This window comes from Pelodiscus sinensis, chromosome 2 (genome assembly GCF_049634645.1).
Source record: "Pelodiscus sinensis isolate JC-2024 chromosome 2, ASM4963464v1, whole genome shotgun sequence".
Classification (NCBI taxonomy): Eukaryota; Metazoa; Chordata; order Testudines; family Trionychidae; genus Pelodiscus; species Pelodiscus sinensis.
Window position 1 is genome coordinate 76,731,438 of NC_134712.1, and position 17,241 is coordinate 76,748,678.

The window sequence follows — 17,241 nt, forward strand, 5'->3', positions numbered from 1 at the left end:
CTGCAAAATACCCCCTGGTAGCCAGAGATAAGACACCTTGAGCTGCTGGGAAGACCTTAGATAGGATGTAAATGAAGCCAATAAAAAACATCATTTCAAATCCAGCAACTATTCTGCTCTATTCTTCCCAGTCATGACAGAACACGGCTTAATTTTCTGTATTTCACACTAGGGATGTTAAATCCCATTAAGTTGGTTAACCAGTTACATAGACTGTTAAACTGGTTAACTAATTAAAGGGGGGCAGGTGGGCTGGAGTGGCCCCATCCTGGTATTATTTCTTTCCTTATGTTTTCATAAGTGTTAATTTTTGTTCTTATCAATTTTTTGATCTTGTATCCATGTTGGGCTGCTGAGCTCATCAGATCTCACTGCAGTAGCTAAGAAAGGAGGTCTGGCCAGTAGTTGGATTAGAGATGTTGCAGTACTCTTGACTTTTTTGTACCTTTTTGGCCTCTCTCCCCACAGTGCTTAGAGCAGACCCATTTTTCCAGGCTTGTAACAGCCATCTGTGAACTCCATTACATGATAGAAAATGTGTTCTGGTTATATCTCTTTCTCTGAATGAGTTTTCTATGCTGTAAACTACAAAGGGGGAAACATAAGTCCATTCAACTGGTTCTGTGATGTTGGTAAATTCCCCTTATGCGGGAGCTGGTTATACTGCCTTTAAGCAGCCCTTTGCTCTTGAAAAAGGGTGCAATTATTAGCCCATGGGCCAGATACGGTCTACAAGGTTTAGCACCGGGTGGGCCACCACTACTACATTTCCCTGCATCCCTGCAGGTACGGGCAATCACAGCTCCAGTTGGCTGCGGAGCTGTAGGAAATGGTGTTCTGGTCTGTGCTGCTTCCCATCACTCCTATTGGTCAGGATTGGCAGTCAGCTTCTAATGGGAGCTGTGATTGCTGTATCTATGGAGGTGCAGATAAATATAGCGGTAGTGGCCTGCCAGGGGCTAAACCTGGTGAACCACCACTGTTTAATTGCCCACCCCTGCTCTTGAATCCGTGACAAAGGGCTGCATTGCAGAGGGGAATCAGGGCCACAGAGTTTCCATTCCCATTCACAGTGGTAACTACAGATAGTGAAACTCAGCAAAAGCAGAAAACCTGTGAAATTGCTCCAGTCTAATAAAGAACTTGACCCGTTTTCTCTCAGTGATTCATAGTTGTCCTTAAGAAACAGTGTCAACACTACTACTAGTAACAAACCAGAGGGTATGTCTGCATTAGCCCCCTAGTTCGATCTAGGGAGGCTAATGAGGGTGACCAAAATTGCAAATGAAGCGCGGGATATTTAAATATCCCACGCTTCATTTGCATGTTTTCGGCCGGTTGCCATTTTAGAAATTGACTAGCCCAAAGTAACTGCCCGCGTCGACACACGGCAGTGAAACGGGATTCCGAATTAAAGCCCCAAATCGAATTAGCCGGTAAACCTCATTCCAGGAGGAATAACAGCTAATTCGATTTAGGGCTTTAATTCCCGTTTCACTGCCATGTGTCGACGTGGGCAGTTACTTCAGGCTAGTCAATTTCTAAAATGGTGACCGGCCGGGAACATGCTAATGAAGCGCGGGATATTTAAATCCCGCGCTTCATTTGCAATTTCGGTCGCCCTCATTAGCCTCCCTAGATTGAACTAGGGGGCTAGTGTAGACATACCCAGAATGATTATCTTCCTGCTGCAGTTTTGCATGGATGAAGTCATTAATTACATGGCTTGTTTTAATACTTGACATTTAATTTTATATAACGATTTAAAGAAGAAAATCTATCTTATTAAACCGCACATGGAGAGGGGCTGTTTTCACCTCCCAGTATCTTGAGCCTTGATGTAACTGTTATGGGGATGACTTTTTCTAACCCCGGTTTTAGCAGAGCCATGCTGGTGGTCTCTGACTCATTGCACAAACACAAACAACATCAGAAAAAAAGAAATAAAAATAAAGCGGAAAAAGTGCAGTTTTAAACTTTCTTTTATGTCTTGTTTGCACTCTAGACAAATGTGGGTGTTGACTCATTTTAGTCGTATATAAAAAGTCCTTGTAAATTCATTATGTAACATCGGACTCTCGGTGATGGACTGTGAGTGTGGTGTCTATCATTAGTTATGTGGGGAGCATGGAAGAGTGATTCTATCTCAACAGTTGAAAACTTCTTCTGTGTTTCCCCCCTCCCCCTCACTTCCCAGCCTGGCTTTGAAAAAAAACAAGCCTTTGTATTTCTTAAATAAATTGGATGGTGACTGTGGTCTCTAGCTAGTCACACATCAGCTTTTATTGAGGTTAAAAGTGAACTGCTTAAGAATGCACTGTTTTCTCTTTAATTTGGCTGTAGAAGATGGAATTCACTGAGCTCCATCTGTTCAAATGAACTTTAAGTAACAAGCAAGGAAAAACATTTATGTTCCTTTCCACATACGTAATACTGATGTGTCTTGTGAAGAAGGCATAATGGAACTGGAGACTTGGGCTAGGAGAACAGTACAGGAATGTTAGCGACTTATCCTCGAGCTAAAGGTATTTTACAAATTGTTGAGGTGTAAGCTGTTGTTTCTGGATCTATCTTCTTTTTCTATCACAATATTTAAAATGGGGGGAGAACCTCACCAACTCTTGCTGTCAGTGGAGAATCTATTTACATGCTTCCCCCAGCAACTCAACTGCTAATGCGTTTAATTGGTCCTCTAAGAGTAGTTTTGAAATATTGATATATTTTAAAAACATCTGTAAATTATAAATAATTTTTAAAGTTCACATTTCTCTTTTGAATACCCATTACAGAGTATTAGTTTTCAAGTAGTTAAATAAGTTATGAGACAAATGAGTGAGTTTAATGTGGGACCATTGATGTGAAAAAAATGTGGTGGCTTTATTATTAAAGTTGCAGTTTTTTCAGAACTTCTTATACTTCTGGTAAGAGTAAATGGCGGAAATAATGCATATTTTGTTTAAAGTGACTTTAAACTTTAGCATTTTCCAACAATCCTATTAAAAAGTATAAAACAGTAACTGTGTTACACGGTTCACACATTATGATACATTTTATATCATGTTGGCACATAACTGGAAAACCTGAGGATAATACCTGTGTGTCTATACACTCATTACAAATTGTACAGCATTGTTTTATATCAGTAATATCTAATCTTTTCACATTTGTTTTCACCAGCGTGTTATCATAAGATTCTTTATCTCATTTTCGAGGAGGCCTTGTTGACAATTAGTAGCAGTAATAATATAAATTTTATTGAGCACTAAAATATGAAATGGCCATTATAAGTAAACTATATGATACCCACTCTACTCAAGTAACCACAAGAAAATGCAAAGATTTAAAATGTCAGACATCTATAGTCTTGTCTGTACTAGGGATGTCAATGTGTAGATGACTACATGATTAACCAATAAACCTAGGTTAATCCTGTCAACTATATGCATTTCCTCACCACCACCACCACCACTTCCTCTGTATCAGAGGCAGCAAAGGGGAAGAGGTGGGAGCCACTGTCCATGGGGAGCCATCTTTTAAGCTACCTCCCCATGAGCACTGGATCTGCCTGTCTCCCCCTCCCTACCCTGTGACGTTGCCTCTGATAGAGTGGCAGCAACAGAGAGGATGAGGGAGCAGGTGGAGCCAACTTTCAACTGGCTTTCCATGTGTGCTAGCTCTGCGGACCTGCCTTCCCCCCTCTTGCTGCCTCCTACTGATGTGTGTGGGGGGGGGGGAGGGAGTAGGCAGAAACTGCCTCCCCTCCTCTGCTGCTGCCTATATCAGCATCCTCTGTCCACGGGGAACTCGGATGCCCCCACCACGGACAGCGGATGCTGCATCCCCGCACTGCTGCTTCTTTATCAGAGGCAGCAGTGCAGGCAGCAGGCTGGAGCTGGTGTGCATGGGGAGCTGTTTCTTAAACCGGCTCCGCTCATGGACCAGTTCCCACCTGCTACCCTGCCTCTGGTAGAGAGGCAGCAGTGCAGAATGGCAGGGAGCGTCCCATGAGTGGGGATAGGAGTGCACTGGCTGCCCATCCCACCCCCGGGGACTACTGAATAGTTGTGTAACTACTAAAATTCTATGTGATTAATGGCTATTCAGTTATACGCTATCTAACATCCTTAGGGTACATCTACACTATGTGGTTTTTTTGAAAGAGGATCTGCCAATCCCACATATCGCATATATTGGGGGAGTCCCACAGAAATGATAAGTGCAGGTTCTGCAAAACCTTTCACCATCAAACTCAAAAGGAGCAGGATATCTGTGTGAGGGCCCTTCTCATGAAAGATGCTCTTTGTCCTGCCTTTGAATCCACTCGATAGGTCTCCACAGCTGATCCTTCGGCATCATCACTGAGTGCATCACCAGCAACGGAGTCCATCTGACACCATTCACCCTCACTAGTGCCCAAGAAACAGCTGAAGTTAAAGAGCCTGCAGGACAAGGGGGCTTTGGGCAAAGAACCTGTATTAGGCCACAGTGACCACCCTGGTGCTATTTGGTGGTATGCGGTGGTGGGACCCCTGAGCGCAGCCAAATATCTACCTCTGACTCCTGGATGCTGCAGGGAGTTCCGACCCCTCATAGGGCCACTCATGACTGAAGTGGGCTGTGCAGCCAACGATCAAGTAGGTTGACCAGCACCAAAGATGCCAAACAAGGAGGTGGATCTAGCTAAGGCCTCAGTATCTAAGAGCAAGCAGGTTATGGGCTCCTCCTGTAAAGCAGCATAGTGTCCCCAGTCTCCAGACTGCGAGTGTCAGTACCTATCATCTTGGCTCAGGACCGAGGCCTCGATCCCCGGTTTTATGTCCCTGGTCCCTGATGCCAAAATCCTCCATCTACATGGCCCAAGACACTTGGGTCATGACACCTATTCCCATACCTATGGTACCATTGGGCCTCCCACCAGAGATTGCCATGGTGCAATCAACTTTGCCTTAGGCAGTCTCCCTGGCGTCAGTCCCACCCCCGGTGTGGGATCATTCCCAGTCATGTCATTTGCCTCTGGCTCCCAGGTACCGCTCTTCAGACAGGGACTGATCCTTGCCCTCTCCTTACCAGCCTCTGATGAGAGTCAATTGCAGAATCAGGCATCTACAGCTCTGCTCTGGTGACTGGAAGGGCAGTGGTCTGAGTTGGGGGCGGGCATGGGCTGTTTCAGCCTGTCCTCTGTGAAAGGTGAATTACCACCAGTCTGTGAGACTGGTGCAACTCCTGAAGTGACAATGTGGAGGCAGCGGTGGAGGCAGAACTGAAACCTGTGGGGTGTACTCATCATGCTGGTCTCATACTCCCACCCTTTCTCCCAGCCTGCATCGGACAAACTGCCCCTTGCATAGTTGGCACCAGAGTCAGAGCATGATGTTGAATCTGATGCAAGGGTGACATAATGGGCCCTGATGTCCAAACTTGACATTGCTGCATCTGATGGCTTGGCTGCTATACAGTTAAATGTGAAAGAACAGGAGTTCTTCGCTGGTGCTCAATAGGTCCTGTTGGCAGGGCCGGACGGAGGCATGCGCCCTGCTCCTGGGGACAGCACCGCATGCCCGGGCCCAGGGTGCCATAAGGGCTCGGGCTGGCCCTGCCTGTTGGGCAGTAAAAAGCCTTCCACCGTAGTGACCTACCTGACGAAATGGAAGCGGTTTGCTTGTTAGACCTTGCATAAAGGCATTCAGCTGGGCGGGCCTCGCCGCAGTTAATTCTAGACTACGTTTTGCATCTCAAGCTCCAAGGCCTGTTCTTTTCAATTATCAAGGTCCACTTAGCTGCCATCTTGGCTTTCTATCTGCTATTTAAGGGTAATTTGGTGTTTGCCCAGGACATAATTGCTGAGTTCCTGATGGACCTTGAGCATCTCTAATCTCACATCAGGAACCTCAACCCTCTATGGGGCCCAAATCTTGTGCTGTTGTGGTTCACAGGACCCCCCACTTCGAGCTGTTAGTATCTGGTTTCCTACTTCTTTCCTGGAAGCCTGTGTTCTTGGCTGCAGTAACATCTGCCTGCCAAGTCTCTGAGATTAGGGTGTTTACCTCAGAACCTCCTTTTACAAAGATAAGATTTAGCTGTGGCCGCACCCAGGTCTCTGGCTCATGGTGGTGTCACAGTTTCATATGGGTCAGGACATTTCTTTACCATTCCTCCCCCCTCAAAGCTGCATGGAGGAGCTTGCGTTGCATTCGCTAGACATCTACATTGAAAGGACTGTGCTATTCCGCAAGTTGATGCACTCATTTGTCATGATGGCCAACAGGATCAAAGGTCGTCCACTGTTCTCTCAAAGAATTTCTTTTTGGACGACTGCCTGCATTTGCTATTACTACGATTAGGCAAGGGTGCCATGTCTGGCGCCCATAACCACCCATTCAACCAGAGCACAAGCCTCTTCAGCAGTTTTCCTAACCCGAATGCCTGTGCAGGTTATCTGTAAGGAGGCCACATGATTGTCCACCCACACTTCACATCCCATTATGCACTTATGCAGGAGGCTCAGGACGGTGTTGCTTTTGGTAGGGCAGAGTTGCAAACCACAAGACAGTGAAATTTGAGCCTACCTCTGATGATACTGTGTGTCATCTCAAATCGTATAGATATGAGCAAATACTCAGTGTAGAAAAAATGGTTACCTACCTTTCATAACTATTGTTCTTTGAGATGTGTTGCTCGTGTCCATTCCGTTACCTGCTCCCTCCTATCCCTCTGTCAGAGTTGCCAGCAAGAAAGAACAGAGAGGGCGTAGGGTCAGCGGCACCTTAATACAGTGATGCAAAAGCACAGCACTCGACCCAGCAGATACCGCTAAGGCAGAAATCTCTGTCAGCGGTGCACGGGGTGCACACACATACTTAGCAGGGAGTCAACATGAGCAACACTCCTCAAAGAACAACAGTTATGGAAGGCAGGCAACCATTTTTTCTTGCAGTTAGGGCCCAAACTTGGGAGTCAGAAGATCTGGGTTCTGTTTCAGTTCTCAAAGATTACATTTATGACCTGAGGACCATCACTTAGCTACTCTGTTTCTGTAATACCAGCAGTAAAAAGGAGGATAATCCACTAATGCTTTTTATGGATATTGTGACACTTAATTCATTAATCTTTGTAAACATCTGACAGTTCAGGATCAGACACGCATAGAAATTTTGGTTTCATGCTATTAAAATGTTCACTGCCACTTTTTTCCCCCTAGAAACATCAGTAGCAAAGTTTGGGGTTGTTTAAATCATATAGAAAAAGGAGGCTCAAGAGAACAACTCCTGCTGCGCTGCCGACCATTCCAGCCAAAATGTGTGTGTGTCATGCACCTTTCTGGAGACGAACGGCTCTTTTCTGAAGCAGCACTGTTCAGTCAGCAACACCAGGGATAAGATCACTTTCAAGACTTCACAACGACTCAGGCTGGCACATAAGTGGCTGGCTGCTTGCACCACAGAGGTGCTTTGTACTCTGATGCTTCCCTGCCCCCTGTCCCAATGGAATAACTCCTTCTGGTATTACTTCACTTTTCTGTTAGCGAGCACTTTCCCCCATAAATATGACAGAACAGGTGTTACTCTGCTACTAACTGAGTTTCCAGCTGTCCTCCTCCAACACAGACAAGGCAAAATCTGTTGTTTAGTCCTATTAGGCAGACTAGAGAACTATTGAGCCCGAGATGGAGGTCTTCCTTGCAGGATATGGCAGTTTTGCTGCCAGGAGATGGTCAGGAAGGCCTGGCTGGCTAACAAAGACAGTCCTTCAACTGCTGGGTGTAGTTCCAGTTTTGCATCCCCTTTGGCAGCAGCACAGAGACTGCTGCAGTGTGGCCAGCCAGCAAAATTAGGAAATAAGGACCTCTTCTATTTACTCAGGCTGCTGAATCATGGGCATTCCTGTCTGCTTGGAGAAAAGTCAGGCAGCTCTACTTTCCACTGGAAGTCTCAGGAGTGTTTGGTACTTTCATCTCAGAGTGTTCACACACTTGTTTTAATGTGCTTTATGGAAATGGTGAAACTCAGCGAGTACAGTTGCTGTAGAAAAACATCTGCACTAACTATTCACACACACTTGCATCTTTAAATAGATTTTTAGGCCTTGGAGCTGATTTCCAGCAAAGTTTCTCAGCTGTGAGAGCCTGAGCTCTCTTAGAGTCAGCTAGTGTGAAGTGACTGGTTCCAAAAATTAAAAATTTACATGGACATGTTAAGTGCATCACACTGAAGCGCAGAATACTTGCCATAACACAAAAAAGGCATTTACAGTAAGTAGCACTTAGTGAGCAACGAAGGAAAAAATTACAAGTCAATACAGAAAATATAATTTAAAATCCCAAGAAATGTTCTATAGAATGCGTAGGGCCATATCCTGCCCTCATAGATGTTCACAACTCCCAGGGCTCTCAGTGGCAGTTGTACACTTGAGTCTGAAGGCACAGTTTCATCCAAAGAATTTTAAAAAATCTTGTTAAACATATAAAATTACTGCAGTGATGTTGATGTAGTTGAATGTGTAGGTGTCTCTAGATTTAGGCATATAGTTATATGCAGAGTAGCAACATGCTTATATTTTCTATTAGCGTGATTGTTGAAAAGGGATTTGGGCATCTCTTCTTTTAACGGTAGGTGAAATTTATCCCCTCACACATATAGATTTGAATGGGAATTCCATGGGGATTGGAGAGGGTAAAATCCACTGCCCTGCTAGCTGGCTGCAGGTCTGTTCAGCATAACTCTTCTGAGACTGCTGTACCAGCCCACTGGTTAGCACTGCATCTGTGGCAATAGTGTAGTTCAAGGTAAACCCGGATAAACTGAGTTCACCTACTTCTCATCTGGGGAATGCAAACTTTGCTTTAGGTTTCTCTACTTCTTTTTACATTTACCACTGAGCTGATACTCTTCTTCCCTTCTTGAGTATGTTATGACCATATAGCTGTGGACTCTAGGTCTCTCTCCTAGCCAGTCACCAACCTCACCAAGGCTACCCGTACACTGCATACCACCGGCGGGGGTGTATAGCTTGAAGAAAAGTCACACAGCTCTACAGAGCTACTTTGCTACAGCAAAAAGCAGGCTGTGTCCACACTGAGTGGTTTAGTTCCATGCATCAATGAAAGATACCGGCAGCAGGAGAGCAGCAGCAAAAGGCATCACCATCTCCCCCTGCCAGCGTCTTTCTTTGTGCTGGGAGAAGGTCACCAGCTACAGGGAGCTATCTGAGCCTTTCCTTGCTGCTGGAGTCATTTCCTGTGGCGTAGACTTCATGGCACAGCTTGGGCGAGCAGAGCACTGCGTGGTGTATGTACTCACAGACATACCTACACCCTTCATGTCGTTACTCACCTAAGCGTGCTTCCCTTGCTGTTCAATTATTCGTGCCCGTGTTATGGAGGTTATGCATTGTCTACACGCCAGACCATGGAAAGGCAGGTGAGGAGTAGACATAATGCAAGTGTGCTGGCTTCTTAAAGTATGTGGGCACAGTTTGCTATTAAGGCAAAAAACACATGCAGACATCTCTACATCATCCCTTTGTGGATTTGAATTTCCCAGGCTTCATTTGCATCTTGCCGGGCGCCGCCATTTTTAAATGTCTGCTAGTGTAGCCACGCAGCACGGACTAGGTAGTTCGGACTAGGCTTCCTATTCTGAACTACCGTTACTCCTCGTTAACGAGGAGTAACGGTAGTTCGGAATAGGAAGCCTAGTCCGAACTACCTAGTCTGTGCCGCGTGTAGCCACGCGGCACGGAGTCCGCACTAGCGGACATTTAAAAATGGCGGTGCCTGGCAAGATGCAAATAAAGCCCAGGAAATTCAAATCCCGGGCTTCATTTGCAACTCCAGTTGCCTACATTACCACCCTAGTTCGAACTAGGGTGGTAGTGTAGACATACTCCTTGTGGCCCCATTCTTGCAGCCTTTAAGTGGTATTGAACTGTGGTTTCCAACCATTTTTTATTCCGTGGATTTGCAAACCCATTCGCTCACTTTTGGTGGACTGCTAACATTTTATTTGAATATTTTCAAATAAAATGAATATACAAAAAAATGTTAGTGGTCGGCCAAAAGCCCCAGGTCCCAAAGCCGCTCTGGCAGCTGCCCACGACATGACGGCTGCTGGAGCTGAAGCGGGCTGCTGTGGGGCGACTCGGGGCTGGCCGTTTCAGCTCTGGCAGCCCCTGTGGCCCAGCAGTTGGCAGCCCAGCAGTTGGGAACCACTGGAATAGAGCAGTGGATGCAGAATTTTTATTCAGGACTCTGCAATTGCCTTTCAGTGATGTTCTGTGGCGGGCGGGGGGGGGGGGGATTTCCTATGCGTTGGTAAGCAAATAACCTCTTTTGTCCCGCAGAGGAAGTAGATTTCCAATCTTGAAATATAATGACAGAAATTAGTCTTTGGAAATCTTAATTTTTGTTTGCACTGAATCATTTTGGACATGATTCATAAACATACTGCAAAGGAAATGCTTTTGTATTAAATTAACCCCATTCCTCTTCCATTTCTTTTATCTTTCATAAACACTAAAGGAGCATTCTCCAAGCAAACAAAGAGAATTGGATTGGGGGAGAAGGAAGGGGCCACCATTTGCTTACATCTCAGTCACATTTGGTACCCGAACCCGGCTCTGCAGCATGCTTGGCATCCATCTGAGATTTACAAGCTTAAGGGAACAATTATGTAATAGGTAAAAGCAGGCAGATAGTGGCCACAAAAAAGCGATTTAGTATAGTGTCAGTGATCGTGCACTATTTATAACACTTACTATGTGTTTCTCCAAACATTTTTACAATAATATATCATGCCTGAATAGTATATACAATTTAATACTAAAATTGATAACAAAATATGTAGCCCATGCAGTTGCAGACTATTTTTCTTTGCTCAGTTTCATGACATAAATTCCTGTTTATCTGCCAGCAGTATAGTGGTTCATCTGTCAGAAATTTATTTGATTTTTTAAAGGACAACAGGTTTGGATTTCCCCCTGGTTTGTTACTGATCTAGTTTTTAAGCCAAAACCAGAAATTTAAGCGTGGAAAATGTAGATTTTCACCAAAGACCTTATGTGACTGAAGTAGCTATTAATGAGGCAATTAAAACCCCTTAACTGTCTGGTATTATTTAATATCCATCCAGAATGAGAAACTTTGTTAAATTTTTTAGTAGATGATAGGTTGTTAGTACCTGGAAAGAGTGATATTTTGGGAGGAAATAAACACCTTTGTCATCCGTTCAACAAGGTGATAGGTAGATAGGTAGGTTGCTTTAAATGTCTTTTCCAATAGCCAGTCTTTTCCAATAGTCGTGTATGTAATGTATGAGCTATTTGTAAAAACCTCTCTTTCAGTAATAAACAAGGTGATACAAAACGTAGTTTTCAACTTATATTGAAAAGCATTGTTACCATGGGCAGGATTCCAGAATTGGTGTTTGGTTGTTTTCTCAGAGTTAGATGGTTGCCATCTGGCATTGATAGTGAGATGGTGTTGTCATCAGTTTCTAGAGGCAGGAAAGGAATGAATCCTCATCTGTTTCCTGTGGATAAGCAGGAGGCTGATAATCTAGTAAAATCTTGTTACCTTAAAGAAAGCAGGCTTGGAATATGTTTACATAATATAAACCAACTTTAACTTTCATGTTAATGTGATAAGTTTCTTTGTTAGAGGGCTATAGATGGTAAAAAACTTAGCATTTCTTAAAAAATATCTTAAGAAAAATAACTTCTTCCTGGGTTTCTTCCGTCTTTTTCTATGTATTATCTTAATCAACTTTGTGTTTAAAAGGAAATAAGACAACGATGTTGCCCCTGGAAGGAGATAAATAATTATTTGTTTTAGATGGAGCTGTTAGGCATTTTGTATTTTTAAAGAAGTTTTTATACTAAGAGAAATGCGCTAAGAGTCATTAAACCGCAGAATTGTATGTTTAGAAGGAAGGCTGCAAAAATCCAAGATAGCACCTGTAAACCAGTTAGCTAAAACTCACCTGGTCCAGAAGTGAAGTAGTCTCATGGATGACTAGTTCAGTTGAATAGCTTGCTTGCATTTTTGTTTGTCATTTTATTGTTACCCATAAATCTTTCAGGTTTTACCATAATCCTGTATCATTTTTTCCTGTTTCCAGTTTTTCACAAGTTGCTTTGTCTATGATCACCTAAAAGTGCAGATTCTGTTTAACTAAGGAAGCTCATCTGGCTGAGGCTTTTGCAAAAAGGAAGAAATGGTGGCCCACCTCTTGAACTTTAGAAACAAAATACACTGTTGGGATCTGGCTCTTGTGGAACTTTCTTATTTTCCTTGATCCCAGATGACTTAGTATAATAATATTTGTTAGTTTGTTTTGAACATTTAATAAGCTGTTTGCTGGCTTGAGGTTACCAAATGGTAGTTATTGAAGAGATCTAGGCTGCATTTGTTTGGCGAAGACATCATTTTTATTATGGGTTTTTTTTTGTCCATTTCCTTCCTTCCTTGTAATTTTTAAATATTACTTTGTTGATGGCACAAAACTCTATATCAATAATAACCCCTAAAAGATTTTTGTTTTGAGAACCACCTTTAAGACGAAAAAAATAGAGGAAAAGCACATGGAATTTTTATTAAATACTAGGCATGTGGGTTGACTGCATTAATTTTAAATCATTTCTGTAATATTTCCTCCTTTCGTTGACTCTTCAGATGCTCACATAATATGCAAATCATTTTACAATGGATACAAAAGAAACATTAAATATATTAAAATCTGCATTTTAATAAAGTTGTCAATGTATAATATGTATCTTGAAACTCTGAGAGGATGATAAAAAGCAATAAAAGGGTAATATAGGCACAGAAGTATTTAATAATTTTTCATATTTTACAGTCTGATAAAAATAAATGTGGATTTAAAACTGTTGGATCTGAAAAGTATCCCATTCCAAGTTTATTTGTTTCCGCTATTTAGAGGTACTAGAGCTGTGCATGTTTATACACATTGAGAGTATATTTTGAACTGCATATGAATAAGCACATGTGCCCTTTTTCTTTTCTCATTCCAGATGGAGTGGATATTGAGGATGACCCTACTTGCTCCTGGCCAGCTTCATCGCCTTCCAGCAAAGACCAGACTTCACCAAGCCATGGGGAAGGTTGTGATTTTGGTGAGGAGGAAGGTGGCCCAGGATTGCCTTATCCGTGCCAGTTCTGTGACAAGTCGTTCAGCCGGCTCAGCTACTTAAAGCACCACGAGCAAAGCCACAGCGACAAGCTCCCTTTCAAATGCACATATTGTAGTCGCCTCTTTAAACACAAGCGGAGCAGAGATCGCCACATAAAACTTCACACGGGAGACAAGAAGTATCACTGCAGTGAGTGTGATGCAGCATTTTCAAGGAGCGATCATCTTAAAATTCACTTAAAGACTCATACGTCCAACAAGCCATATAAATGTGCCATTTGTAGGCGTGGATTCCTTTCGTCTAGTTCGCTGCATGGTCACATGCAGGTACACGAAAGAAACAAGGATGGTTCTCAGTCTGCCTCCAGGATGGAGGAGTGGAAAATGAAAGACACTCAGAAATGCAGTCAGTGTGAGGAAGGCTTTGATTTTCCTGAAGATCTTCAGAAACACATAGCAGAATGCCACCCCGAGTGTTCCCCTAATGAAGACAGGGCTGCTCTTCAATGTGTTTATTGCCATGAACTCTTTGTAGAGGAAAGTTCACTTGTCAATCACATGGAGCAGGTTCATAATGGTGAAAAGAAGAATTCGTGCAGCGTTTGCTCAGAGAACTTCCATACTGTGGAAGAACTGTACAGCCACATGGATAGTCACCAGCAACCTGAATCATGCAATCACAGCAACAGCCCTTCTTTGGTAACTGTTGGCTACACCTCAGTATCTAGCACCACTCCAGATTCAAACCTCTCAGTGGACAGTTCAACAATGGTAGAAACTGCCCCCCCAATAACAAAAGGTCGTGGAAGAAAGCGGGCAGCCCAGCAAGTACCAGATATCACTGGTCCTTCAAATAAGCAAGCAAAAGTTACCTATAGCTGCATTTATTGCAACAAACAGTTATTTTCCAGCCTTGCCGTTCTGCAGATACACCTGAAAACTATGCATTTAGATAAACCTGAACAAGCGCATATCTGCCAGTATTGTTTGGAGGTATTACCTTCACTTTATAATCTGAACGAACATCTTAAGCAAGTCCATGAAGCTCCAGACCCAGCCCTGATTGTTTCTACCATGCCTGCCATGGTCTACCAGTGCAATTTCTGCTCTGAAGTATTCAATGACCTCAACACTCTTCAGGAACATATCCGATGTTCTCATGGATTTGCAAACCCTGCTGCTAAAGACAGTAATGCGTTCTTTTGTCCCCATTGCTACATGGGATTTCTTACTGATTCTTCTTTGGAAGAGCATATTAGACAAGTCCATTGTGATCTTAGCAGTTCCCGTTTTGGTTCCCCTGTACTCGGAACCCCAAAAGATCCAGTAGTGGAAGTATATTCCTGTTCCTACTGTACTAATTCTCCAATATTTAACAGTGTCCTTAAATTAAACAAGCATATCAAGGAGAACCACAAGAACATTCCTTTGGCATTGAATTATATCCACAATGGAAAGAAATCTAGAGCCTTGAGCCCCTTATCCCCTGTAACTATAGAACAAACTTCTTTAAAGATGATGCAAGCTGTAGGTGGGGCTCCTCCGCGTCCTGCAGGTGAATATGTCTGTAATCAGTGTGGCGCTAAGTACACATCTCTGGATGGTTTTCAGACTCATTTAAAAACCCACCTTGACACTGTCCTGCCAAAACTGACCTGCCCTCAGTGCAACAAGGAGTTTCCAAACCAAGAGTCACTGCTGAAGCATGTTACAATTCATTTCATGATAACCTCTACGTACTATATCTGTGAAAGCTGTGACAAGCAGTTCACTTCAGTGGATGACTTGCAAAAACACCTGCTCGACATGCATACGTTTGTATTCTTCCGCTGCACATTGTGTCAAGAGGTTTTTGACTCCAAAGTCTCCATTCAGCTACACCTGGCTGTGAAGCACAGCAATGAAAAGAAGGTCTACAGGTGCACGTCTTGTAACTGGGACTTCCGGAATGAAACTGACCTGCAGCTTCACGTGAAACACAATCACCTGGAGAACCAAGGGAAAGTGCACAAGTGCATTTTCTGTGGCGAGTCATTTGGTACCGAGGTGGAGCTTCAGTGCCACATTACTACACATAGCAAAAAATACAACTGCAAATTCTGCAGCAAAGCTTTCCATGCTATTATATTGCTAGAGAAACACCTGCGGGAAAAACATTGTGTGTTTGAAACAAAAACTCCAAACTGTGGAACAAATGGTGCCTCGGAGCAAGTTCAGAAAGAGGAAGTAGAACTCCAGACCTTATTGACAAATAGCCAGGAGTCACATAATAGCCATGACGGCAGTGAAGAAGATGTTGATACATCTGAGCCCATGTACGGTTGTGACATTTGTGGAGCAGCATATACGATGGAAACTCTTCTTCAGAATCATCAGCTTCGCGACCACAACATCCGACCCGGAGAAAGTGCCATAGTTAAGAAGAAGGCAGAGCTGATTAAAGGGAACTACAAGTGTAATGTGTGCTCTCGAACGTTCTTCTCTGAAAATGGGCTCCGTGAACATATGCAGACACACTTGGGACCAGTGAAACATTATATGTGCCCAATATGTGGTGAGCGGTTTCCATCTCTTTTGACTCTTACTGAACATAAAGTCACACACAGCAAGAGTCTGGACACTGGAAACTGCAGAATTTGCAAAATGCCTCTGCAGAGTGAGGAGGAATTTTTAGAGCATTGCCAAATGCACCCTGATTTGAGAAATTCCTTAACAGGATTCCGCTGTGTGGTATGCATGCAAACAGTGACTTCCACCTTGGAACTGAAAATCCATGGAACATTTCACATGCAAAAAACAGGAAATGGCTCCTCGGTGCAGTCCACAGGGCGTGCACAGCATCTTCAGAAACTGTACAAATGTGCTTCTTGCCTGAAGGAATTCCGCTCAAAACAGGATTTAGTGAAACTTGACATCAATGGTCTGCCATATGGGCTGTGCGCTGTCTGTGTTAATCTCAGTAAAAGTGGTAGTCCAAGTGTCAACATACCTTCAAGCAGTAACAGACAAGGCTTGGGTCAAAATGAGAACTTGAGTTCCATTGAGAACAAGAGCAAGGCAGGGGGACTGAAGACTCGCTGCTCTAGTTGCAATGTTAAATTTGAATCTGAAAGTGAACTCCAGAATCATATCCAGTCAATCCACAGAGAGCTTGTTCCAGACAGCAACAGCACACAGCTGAAAACACCGCAAGTATCGCCAATGCCCAGAATCAGTCCTTCTCAGTCTGATGAGGTAAACCTTTTTATTTTGCTGAGGCTGCTTTTCACCTTTTTGATAAAACTTGTGTATTTTACACTGTGGTTCTCTCAGGCCTAATTGTTACTTGCCAGGAACTGCTTAAACTGAACCATGGTATATACTTCCTCCAATAGCCGTTAGCTAGCAATTACTTGCTTCTTGATATGCCTTGTGTTTTGGCTTCATTGGTGCAGAATAGGACTAATTCCAGTCTCCCTAGGATATTGTCTTCTGTATTACTGAGAGATCAGTCTTCATGCCAGCACAACCGAGATCTGGAATCTTAACTTAGCTTCATTGCGAGCTGGAATCCCTTGCGATGACTTGTGCTTATGGCAAAGAGTTTTAATGACATAGAAGTAAAATACATAGAGCCAGTATGCTGGCAAAAAGGATGAACTATCAAAAAATGTTTGTGAACAACAGATTGGGGGGGGGTTAATTTTGTAAATTATGTTTCAGGGGTTAATTTTCCCTGTCTTTACCATATTTTGATTAAAATGGAACTCCATAATTTATCCATCGACCTAGGGCAAATGGTGAAATTGGGCTTTTCATGCCAATTCCATTTTTAATTTTCTTTTTATCAACAATATATTAGATAGCACAGTGTCTGAGGATTTAAACTTCATCTATGCAGAACAACTTAAAAAATAAAATTACACATAAAAGATAGTCCCAAACGTTTGAAAGATTTTATCTGCTCTCATCTGTTTACATTAGCCTAAGCGATAATGTAGGGATGGTATTAGAAGTGGAAGGAAATGCCACAACTGATCCATGTGGGAGGTAAGGGAGAGTCTTTTTTGCCTTAATAAGTTCAATCAATAGAATGTGCTAATTAGGATTTGGGGGA

At 43.2% G+C, this 17,241-nt stretch overlaps 1 protein-coding gene across 11 annotated transcripts in view; it reads left to right on the plus strand.

Annotated features, from left to right (window-relative positions):
* The window catches only part of ZNF521 (zinc finger protein 521), a 281,436-nt gene that overhangs the window by 98,094 nt on the left and 166,101 nt on the right, over nt 1–17,241 (plus strand). For all 11 annotated transcript variants that reach the window (XM_075920829.1, XM_075920828.1, XM_075920827.1 and 8 more), the window contains one exon: nt 13,027–16,379. In XM_075920829.1, the coding sequence (XP_075776944.1) occupies nt 13,467–16,379 (2,913 nt within the window). In that variant the 5' untranslated portion in view covers nt 13,027–13,466. The remainder of the gene's footprint in view (nt 1–13,026; nt 16,380–17,241) is intronic.